Source organism: Lethenteron reissneri, chromosome 16 (genome assembly GCF_015708825.2).
Source record: "Lethenteron reissneri isolate LAM-NWPU_2019-01 chromosome 16, ASM1570882v1, whole genome shotgun sequence".
NCBI classification, from domain to species: Eukaryota; Metazoa; Chordata; class Hyperoartia; order Petromyzontiformes; family Petromyzontidae; genus Lethenteron; species Lethenteron reissneri.
This window is the reverse complement of record NC_083794.1, coordinates 1,285,561-1,296,611: the sequence shown is the minus strand read 5'-3', so window position 1 is coordinate 1,296,611 and position 11,051 is coordinate 1,285,561. Positions and strand designations below refer to the sequence as shown.

At 48.7% G+C, this 11,051-nt stretch overlaps 1 protein-coding gene across 6 annotated transcripts; it reads left to right on the top strand.

Moving 5' to 3' along the window:
- Positions 1-2,603: 2,603 nt before the first annotated feature.
- LOC133342846 (flavin reductase (NADPH)-like) lies at positions 2,604-10,591 on the top strand. Of its 6 annotated transcripts, XM_061552172.1 has the most exons (6): positions 2,692-2,805; positions 2,858-2,955; positions 4,612-4,777; positions 5,188-5,380; positions 6,614-6,781; positions 7,150-10,591. In XM_061552172.1, the coding sequence occupies exons 3-6, from the start codon at positions 4,631-4,633 to the stop codon at positions 7,314-7,316; spliced, it is 675 nt and encodes a 224-aa protein (XP_061408156.1). In that variant the 5' UTR covers positions 2,692-2,805; positions 2,858-2,955; positions 4,612-4,630; the 3' UTR covers positions 7,317-10,591. The 6 variants fall into 6 exon arrangements, with proteins under 6 accessions (XP_061408152.1, XP_061408156.1, XP_061408151.1 ...); XM_061552168.1 differs by lacking the exon at positions 2,858-2,955 and having other exon boundaries at positions 2,604-2,736; XM_061552167.1 differs by having other exon boundaries at positions 2,698-2,955.
- Positions 10,592-11,051: the final 460 nt, after the last annotated feature.

Genomic DNA, 11,051 nt, shown 5'->3' with positions numbered 1-11,051 from the left:
TCTTTTTGCTCTCCGTCCTCCGTTGAAGGGGTGCAGGCCTACAGTGGTCAACGATATGGTCCATATTTATAATATGGTACACTTTTTCGATTGACAGCGTGCCAATCATTGTGAATGATAAGTGAATGTATATGGCAGCTTTTGCAAAAAAACGTTATTACACGCTTTTATTTAACTCACTCTGTCGTTGTCGTATCCTCAAATCTTGTAACTCAATTTTAACTGACTTGCCAATGTGGTATCGACTGCAAGCTACTTATGTCATACTGATGACAATACTATATTCTATCATAAAAAAAACAATTTTAACCCTCTTTTTATGTTATGTTTCGGCTTGGGTCTAATTGTCCACGCTCAACTAACGTTGGCTGTAAATCACCACGCTCTCTGACGTTCTGGCAAGCTTCGGGGCCACTTCCTGGAGTCGTGGAGTTTTGCCATCACTCGCACGGTACATTTAATTAAAGCGTGTTTTAAAAAAGTATTTTTCAATATTACTTATCTGGTGCACCACATGCACAATGGTGTCACGAGAGGTGGAGTGAATTGACTTCAGTTGTTGACTGAAAGCACCTGGATGGGATATTCCCCGACAACATACGATGCACAATGACGCCCTGCTGACTGGTGTGGTGGGACGTTTAATTGTCTCAACACAAATGGAATATTTTGGAGATTACTGATTTTTTTAATATCAAGAGTACAGTAATACCCCGATGTACGTCTCCCCCTTTTATGTTGTTTGGCGAGCACGTCGTCACTTTATTATTAACTCCACTACCTGATATGCATCGCCTCTACCCACACTGCATCATCCGTCCTTTCTCGTTATCCGTCACTGTTGTTTCGATATTCGTCGTCGCACATTTCAGGAACGCATCCCTCACGTAAGCCAGGGTATTAGTATATTTGCATGAGAATGTAAACTGGACACCAGGCATAGCTTCCCAATTACGTCTCTCACAGCAGCTAATCCATCAGCCTCAGTGCAGCGTCGGCGTTGAGTGGGGGAATGGTGTTGGTCGATTAGGAAACGTGCAGGTGAGGAGAGTTGTCGTCCGATTGTCCGCAAGAATGTTTCGTCGTATCCACTAATCTATCCGTGGTTTGATTTGCAGAATTATTCATTTTATCCGTGAATTTGTGGATAATCGGATGAGTGTTGTGGATAATCGGATGAGTGTTGTGCGCACGGTGGCCTGGTACGACTCCGTTCCCCATGAAAGAAACCGTTAAGAGGAAGAGCCTCTCCACGGATAAGTGTTACGGATCGTTCTGGGGCACGGATAACACGTCGTGGGCAATAGGTTCGCCGATAAGAGGAGTTTCACTGTTTCAGCAAGACTCGGAATTTTCTTTCAAAAGTCTGTGCAGAGCACACGCTCATTGTGCACTGCTGAGAGAAGCATTGCGGGTTGAGGAATATACGTCCACGACCTCCGGGCCTGTGGTCCAGCAGTGGAGGCAGCTGCAAGGTTTGTTGGAAAATGTTTGTGAAACTCCCTTCCCATGGGTGGCGTCGAGGTGCTGTACTCCGGCTCGCCAGGAGATGGCGCCATGTCAACTGACTAATCTCCATCTGTTCCAACTCGATTGTAGGTGGGCGTCAAGGGAGTGCCATACCCTGGTCCGCCAGGAGCTGGTACAGCAAGTGTGGACTTATCTTGATCTGTTCCAACTCCATTCTCGCAGGTGGGCGTCGAGGTGCCATACCCTGGCTGGCAAATAGAACGCAGTACAACAAAGTGTGGACTAGTCTCCATCTATCCCTTCTGCATGGGACAGTGTTTCCCCTTTGCGCTCGCCGCGTTTCTCCCGGTGCTCTGGGACCCCCCCCCCCCCCCCCCCCCACGTGTATAAACACTCCTCGTTAATTGGATGAAAACATCTTCATTAGTTTAACACGTAGGCTTTCGCAACCAATATCATCCATAATAGAGGGGTTGTTTGGGTTAGATCGCGTAAATATATCTGGCTGTCGCCTGATGAAGCTAGCTGTAATAAAAACGAAACGTCGTGCTCAGATTGTAAATGTTGTGGATTTGCTCTCCAACACAACGCTGTGCTGTACTAGTAACGAATTGGCACGTTGTGTTTAAGTGGAAACCCTTACTATAAATTGGCGGGTTTAACGAAACATCTTCATCGATGCGCCTTCGTGTGGGTATTTGTGCAGCCTCGTGTGATGCAGCTGCATGAATGAAACTTGCCATGTAAAAAAACCTCAATATTATTATAAATATACTAGCCTATAGCCCGTCCAAGGACGGGTGTATTGCAGTTAATCTGAAATATTCAATCGAAAATAATGACCCGCTCATGATTATTCTTTGGGTCTTTAGGTAAAGTAACTGAGATAGGTTTAAGGAAAATAACAAAAAATTATGACGTTTCGATCACAACACAAGCGATCGTCATCAGGGGGGGGGGGAGCCCCCGGGTGCCCAGAGGCCACGCCCCCGGGTGTCCAGAGGCCACGCCCCCGGGTGCCCAGAGGCCACGCCCCCGGGTGCCCAGAGGCCACGCCCCCGGGTGCCCAGAGGCCACGCCCCCGGGTGCCCAGAGGCCACGCCCCCGGGTGCCCAGAGGCCACGCCCCCGGGTGCCCAGAGGCCACGCCCTCGGCTGCACCGATCGGGCCACTGGGGTCCGCCCTGCGCCCGGTGGGGGGGGGGGGGGTCCCCGCAACAGAAACCGAGAGACCTCATCCGCCAGCGGGAGCCTCGCACTCGCACAGGTGCAGCCCGAACACACTCACACACCCACACGGGGCGTGAGGCTCACTCACACACACACGGGGCGTGAGGCTCACTCACACACACACGGGGCGTGAGACTCACACACACACGGGGCGTGAGACTCACACACACACGGGGCGTGAGACTCACACACACGGGGTGTGGAGACTTTCACTCACGAGGGGAGAGAGACCTTCACACGGCGCGAGCGTCACGAGGTGAGACTCCTCACACACGCGGCGAGCCTCACACGGGGGTGATGAGATTCGGTCACTTCGCACCAGGCGAACCTCGCTCACACCGCTGCGTGCCGCGTGGCTGCCCGCCCGCTGAGCCGCCGGGAGGCTGCGCCGTGCTGATGATCCCCGCAAGGTGGAGCCCCTTGCGCTCGCGAGTAATCGACGACGACGTCGTCGTTGTTGTTGTGAACGCCCAAGAGGCCGCCGCCGTGACGTCACCGCGCTGCACACACTCCCGGCGTGGACTCCCGGCGTGGACTCTCGGATCCGGATTCTCGGGCTCCCGGGCCGCAGACTCCGCCTTAGTCCGGAGTGGAGTCCATGCTCCGGGTTTCACGCTCCGGGTCTTAGTTGCGACCGGCGCCGTCGCTGCTGCAAGCCACGTGGGGCTGTTGTCGTCGTCGTCGTTGTTGTACTGTACTACGTTGAACTTCTTTCGCACCGCACCCAGCCCACCGCGCTCATCGATTAGCGCGATCTGCTTTGCGACGGGAGCGAGCCTCCCGCTGCGTTTTGATTTCCCGTCGTTTGCGACACGAACACGCGTTTACATCGCAACAAGTCTCCCAGTGATGTATCGTCGCCAACGTTACGCGTCGGTTGCCTGCCACTGAACCGGTTACCGGCCACTGAACCGGTTACCGGCCACTGAACCGGTTACCGGCCACTGAACCGGTTACCGGCCACTGAACCGGTTACCGGCCACTGAACCGGTTACCGCTCCCTGGCTTTCGGAACCGTGTCATCGATACCTGATCGATTCACCGGTTGTCGTTTTAACAACGCCCTGGTTACGCAACTCGATTGTCGCCAGGGCTGTTGTTGTTTAACCTGCTCGAGTCGCCCTGCCAGCGGCACGTGACTTGCATTCGCCGTGTGCTCATGTTGTTTACACGCTTGCTTGTAACTCGCTCTGCTGTTGTTGTTGTCGTATCCTCAAATCGTGTAACTCCATTTTAAGCCACTTCCCAATGTGGTGTTGACTGCAAATGTCGTGGTATAGTTATGTCATACTGATGACAATACGATATTCTATCATTAAAAATAAAGATTGTAAACCATCTTTTTTATATGTTATGTTTCGGCTTGGGTCTAATTGTCCACGCTCGACTGACGGTGGCTGTAATTGGCCACTGGCCCTTACCTTGTGGCAAGCTTCGGGGCCACTTTCTGGATTCGTGGAGTTCTGCCATTACGAGAAGGGTACATTTAATCAAAGCGTGTTTAAAAAAAGTTTTTTTAAAATGTTACTTATTTACGCATACACACATTTACATCCCAGCAATAGTCCAGTGATTTAGTAGGAATGTTACGCGCAATTTACCCATGAAAGCATCGCGCTGAGTCTGACGACTCTCCTTCAAGAGGGTCCTGCCAAAGGTTTCCCAGTGTGAGGACAATCGACGAATATTAGCGGTGATTTACATTAATTTCCCCCCGTGAAACACTCAACTTTTATCTTAAACTGTATTTCCCGTGCCCGTAAGTTGGAAAGTTTATCCACATCATGGTGTGACATTTGACGACGCGTTAGGTAACGCACTTGGTTAGATACATCAGTACGTGGTATTACTATATGACCCTGCTTTTTCCCTCGTGGTCTCATTCTCTCGGTCTCTCTCCGTGGCCTCGCAGCTCCAAGCCACAGTTGCTGATGGCCTCTGCGACGCGCATCGCCCTGCTGGGGGCCACGGGCCTCACCGGCCAGCGCCTCATGGCCCAGGCCCTGCAGCAAGGACACCACGTGACCGCCGTCGTGCGCTCTCCCAGCAAAGTGCAAATCCAACACGAGAATCTCAAGGTGAGGTTTGGGCCCTCCCAGGGAGGCACAGGGGGGGTTGCCTAACTCATATTCTTGGTTCTTTCGGTAAAGTCACGTTGAAGGGAAATAATAAAATAAAAAACAATTAAATTCTCACGACGTTTCGATTGCAACACAAGCAATCATCAGGTGGGAAAACCACAACAACAAAAAAAATGTTCTTGCTGTGGTTTTCACACCTGATGTGATTGCTTGTGTTGCAATTGTTTTATTTTTATTATTTTATTATTTCCCTTCTACGTGACTTTACCGAAAGAACCAAGAATATGAATCTCTGCAGTCACGAAAGCTTTAAATCTAAAAGTTGCCTAACTCGTCGAGGATAGTTACCTTCTGGCTTGTAATACGATGTGTTTCGCTTATTGCGTGATTTATCGCCGCGATTTCAGGTGATCCAGGGAGATGTTTTCTCGACGGAGAGCCTGAAGGATGCGTTGGTTGGTCACGACGCGGTCATGTCGTGTTTGGGCTTCACTCCGCAAGAGGTCACAGCTTACGGCGACTCCGCTAAAGCCATCGTGGATGCCATGAGGCAGGCCGGGGTCGGCCGCTTCATAGCCATGACAGCCTGGTATACGGATGGTGAGTGCTGAGGAACTCTAAAAAACAAACTCGCATGTTGGTGCCATGTTGTTTATATGAAGAGCGGTGGTGGAGAGTGGCTGACGCACACCCCCAGGATCAAAACATCTCCCTGTGTAAACCACTACGGGGCAGCACAGGAGAACCTCGCTGAACTCGGTCTCATAGAGCGCGGTGCTTCGCCTATAAACGTTTACTTGCTCAGGTCTGTTTTCCGGAATAGGGGGGGGGGGGGGGTGACGTTTCGGCTAGACACGATTTGACATTGCTAAGATTGTTGTTAGGCTTGCGAGAGGTGGAGAGTGCTGCATCTTTAGGGAAGCTACTCTGCGCTGAGTGAATCGACTGTGAGAACGATTTAATTACCATGTATGTGTTTTTTTTATTTAATGTATGGCTTTTGTGTAACACACATTCAACACGCTCACACACGAAGCAAATGTTCCCGCACGTTCCCCGCATGCATCTTGCCGTCCAGTCGTTGGGAGATTCATGTGTTGGGGGCGAGCGTCGGGCTGCCAATTCAGTGTCGGGGGCAAGAGTTGGGCATGAATGTCGCAGTGCAGAAAGAGTAACGGAGATAGGGGTTTTGTGTCGAGGTGAAATTTAAAAACGAAGTGTACACACACAAGAAACTGACAGCGCCGCAGCATCCTTTGGCACAATAACAAGGGCGGAAATCTTGTGGAAGGAGTTCAAGAGGGAGGGGGATTTTCCAGGAACGTATTCAACTTTCTTGTTGGCCCTAATCCAGCAGTATAAATTCCACATTCTTATGTCCACTGCCCAACTGTTGAAAGGGTGTCCACAGGTTGGCATGCCACAAAGTGGTACTCATTTTATTGATCCCAGAGGAATGGATTTGGTTGTTTTTTTGGCTGGGATTGATCTCATGACCAGGTTATCACAAATCAAGCTCAATTACATTGTCACCTGACCTGACACATTCACATAATCAGATGTACAGGATTGCATTAATAACGTATGTTTTCAAAAATCTCATGACTGCTGAAAAAATTAAAAAGGTGTGTTAGTTTAACCCCTGCGAATTAAGAAATAGATGAATAAAATATCCATGCACAGGTAAAGCACACCCGTGGTTACAATGTTGTATCAGTTTCCTTAAGTGTTCACATTTGGTGAATCAGAGTTGGGCCTCCGATGAGCATGATTGGCTATGTATGGTGCGAAAAAAGTTCATACAATAATGGTGTTTTTTTTTTTGCACAACAGTCGATTCCCAGGCCAATGCTCCTCGGTTTGTTCGTTGGATTCTGCTGCCCATGATCAGACCAATCCTTGCCAGCATGCGTGTCATGGAGCAGTTCCTGTGCACCGAGTGCTCTGACATCAACTACACCGTCGTCCGTCCACCGGGCCTGAAAAACGAGCCACCGACGGGTACGTGTGCGTCCTTATCGTCCTTACGAAACTGCCTTTTAAGGAGGGTCCCGCCAAGGTTATGCAGTGAGGGGGCGATGTGGCCGTGAATGGTGCCAATTGAGTAATTTGCAGGCAATCTTTCAGCGTTGGAATGTTTGGACAACACTGGTTACCCCGCACCTCCGATTAACACGGTTGGCTACGTATGGCGCAAAAGAAGTTCAACATACGTACAGAATAGGGGCAGGACAAACTCCATACAGAAAAGGCGCCGAGTCAAGAATCAAACCCGTTTTGCTGTGAGGCACCGTATGCTTTACGCGTTTGTGAGAATGTGCACGTTTGTGCGTCTCTGTGCCTTGTCCCGCTGTGCTCCCCACTGCCAGACAAGGAGATCGAGGTGGTGGAGGGGATGTTCGTGCCCGTGCAGGACTCCGGCTGGCTGGGCACCAAGGGCTCCCAGGTGTCCCGTGGGGACGTGGCGCGATTCATGCTGCAAGTCCTCACCTCGCACACCTGGGACCGCAAAGAGGTGGCCATGACGGTCCTGTAGGCCCTCTGGCCGTGCCGGGCAGTGGCTCTGTATAGAACCAAACCCCAAATGCAGCCACATACCAACGTGTCTTTCTTGAAAGCCATTTTTTGTGAAATATTAAGCTGTATTTGGCAGAGGAAATATAATTTTCTCTTTTTTGTAATTAATCAATGCTGCTGCTGCATCAAAATGATCTTGCCTCATGCAATATAACATGAAAATATAAAATATATATATCGCGGGGAAACGTAATTGTGATATAAAAGGACGTAATGTGGGGTTGTATTTAATTTGTATCTTTTTACAAATGACCCGTTCCAAAAGGGATAGAACACAAGCGTATGGTTGCAGTGCAGACGATGAAACGTTCCCAATGCTGCCCCTTATCTCGAGACCCGTGGGGGGCACGGTGGTGGAGTGTGCGTAGACTGCACAGGCGGCACCGATGCATGCAGTGTGAATCATTCATGTTTGACGTTCCTTTAAATTGTAGCACTTTTAAACACACGAGAGCACTAAATAAGAACGTGGTGTGTCTCGGTGAACGTTGCCCGCTGTGACATATCCACCAGAGACGTGGCCCTTAACCAATATAAACAGAACATGTGCCGAAAAGTGAGCAGACAAAAACGGCGAGGTGTAAGGCAGTACAGCAAGTCCCCGAGTTGCGGAAGATTCGATGTTTGGAAAACCGATTTTATGGAAATGCTCCCAAAAATCATGTTTAAGAAAAATGGATATGCTTAAATTGTAGCGTTAGTTACGTAAGTGCAAATACTGCAACGCGGTGAGGTTGCGGATGAATACCAAAACGCCGCCTTCACCGAGCCCAAGCTTCACTCGGATCAAGGTAGATGGAATTTTTGTAGCGTCATGTAATTATTTTGTACCATTACCTAATTGTTTGTTTTCTATGCTTAGAACTATCTTTCCCCCCCCCCCCCCCCATGTTTCTATTGCTACTTTTCTTCATTTTAAGTTTATTTCAGGAGTTATCTACTGTGTGTACTGTGTGTGTGTTTAGACGAGCCTACTCCACCTTTGTCTTTGTGTGCATGTATATGTGTGTGTATGTGTGTGTATGTGTGGCGGAGTGGTTAGTGCGCTGCGCTACAAACCTGGTGACCCGATTTCGATTCCCGCTCACAGCTAACACCAGTGACAATAATCTGAACCGGTCCTGGGCCTCGCCTAGGTCGACTCAGCCTCAAATGAGTACCTGGTGCGATGTGTAAAAATATTGCCACTAGGGAGACCAAGGCGGCCAGGCGTGGTGCTGGCCACCCACCCCCTCGTGTGCCATTCCGGTCTTCATAGGTGCTCGCTAACAGCACTTGTCCCAGCAATCTGTGAAGGCTACGCGGGGGTGTTTGTGTATGTATGAACAAACATTCGGAAGTGACTGCTTTCTGTTAACAATTATTAAAATGTTTCGTGGTATTCATGAACAATTGGATGCAGTATGTGTTAGGGTATACGATGAAATTAAAGAATCACAGGCAATGCAAAGTGTATGTACAGCGATACGATACAAGGTAGCGATAGAAAACGGACGACAGTGTGAATCAGTACTGAGAGAAAACGACCTCGTAATCGGGAATAAGAGTCACAACTATTTCCGGCTTTGGGGTTTTATCTTGATTTTGGGGAAAAATTGTTCAGTTTCCGACATGTGGAATATTCGGGTTACGGACAGTTCCTCGGGAACCTAACCCTTCCATAACCTGGGGATTGCCTGCACTTGGAATTGCACTGAGAAACATGAAGGAGAACCCGTGGTTTATAGAACATAATGCAAGTTAGACTCACATGGAGAGGGAGGGAAAGTGAGTGGGCTTGGGCAGGACATGTCACACCTGGCAGGGACGGTGGACGGTGGTTAAGACTAACGCTGGAGTGGCAGCCAGAGGAGGAAACTCGCCCGAGAGGAGCTTCTGCCGTGGCCACGGAGAGATTACATCGGCTCGTGCACAGGCTCTACGTGGATTGTGTGGCCTCCATCGTGTGAGAGCTGGTGAAGGCCTGGGGACCCTTCGTCCATGCATTGGTTATGTTTGGTGACTTTTGAGCAAAGTTCTTTGTGCTCATGGCAAGGCAGTGTCAGGATGCTTTTGTTTTTTTTGTTTTCACTTGTACGAGCTTCAAGAAAAGCAATGCCATCCTTATTCAGGGATGCCGCCAATTTGGCGAGATGTTAACTACCTCGCCTGGTATACAGGAGGCCGTGGGCTCGATCGTGACCCTGACGCCTGCTGTATATTTGGAGTTTGCATGTTCTCCCCATGGTAGCGTGGATTTTTCTCCGTGTCCTCCGGTTTTTCCCTCCACATATAGAAACAAGCGTAGAGATTATTTGGCTGCTATACATTTCCACATGAAAAACCACTTCATTGAGCTATAATTTGTTGCCAGCTCGCTTCTGAAAAAGAGCTATATAGCTGAGTGGGCCTTATCTCGTCAAATAAAAAAATATTTTAGTTTAATAACTTGCACGATACCGTGACATTCTTTTGTTGCGAACAAAAATGTAATTTAAATGACATTGTGAAATATTGAGCTATTTTACTCAGGTTGTTTTAAGGGACTAAATATATAATGGAACTTTTCGGATCTCGAAGTTACCCATATGGACATGCAACCAAAGTAATGTGGTGTTGCCTAGAATAGGTCTCCTTTTGTGATTCATGTAGGAATGATGTATGACGACAATCACGACTCAATTAATCCTCACACTTTGACCACGTCTAGAAGTGAACAAGCGGCATCAGCAGCAGTCGGTTGGTACTGCTCGTTCTATACCGTTGGTCACACGTGACATTCGGTTCGGTCACCAAAGCATCCCACAAATGTCTACTCCGTGCTCGATGCCAAATTAGCGTGTGGTGATTGTGCACGTTTCCACGCTCCCGATTCTCGGCTTTACTCTGCAAAGAAGAATAACAACACCAGTTGACACTGCTGATTGTAGACAATTTGGTCATGCCTGAGAAGGGTGTGCTTGGATGCTCTCCAGTCTGGATGGTGGGTGCAGGGGGGCTGCAAATGAAACCTCGTCTCATCATCAGTGTCATCAGAACGCCTCGGCGAGTTAACAAAAGCAGCATGGTGCCTAAAGTCACGTGCATGCCTATCAACCTTTTACATTTTGTAACCGTCTTCGTATCTCTGCATTCATTACATTCATCGTGTGGACATGCCCGATCTAAACACCGAGCATCAGATTCCTCTGTTGCCATCATGCTTTACACATGATTGTTTTGTGACATGCATAATGAATAAATATAATCTCTTAATTGGTGTGTTGATGGAGTAGGTTAAGTTCATCATTTGGATGAGATTGGCCACATGTGACTTAATCATATTTGGGCAGCCTTGTTTTGTGGCTATACAGTGGAAATTGGACATAAGCACACAATCACAGTTCTGTCATAAGCAACACATTCTTACATTACATTGGTAGGGGAGGGAAACTTCTCATACAAGCACACTTTGCATATAAGCACGGTCCTTGCTCCAAAGGGGTGTGCTTATATCCAACTAATAGTGTATTTAGGTTTGGGTCAAGTGATTTTGTTGGCGGGATGAATGTGTGACAATGTCATGGCAACATGGTGGGGTGGTTGAGTGACCTTGTGACTGAGCCTGGCTAGTAGCTGGGCCTGGCTAGTGACTGGGCCTGGCTAGTGGTTGGTTGGATGTCTTCTTTGAGCGTTAACCCTAAGAAGCCACCCGTGCATTCTTTTATATATAGAC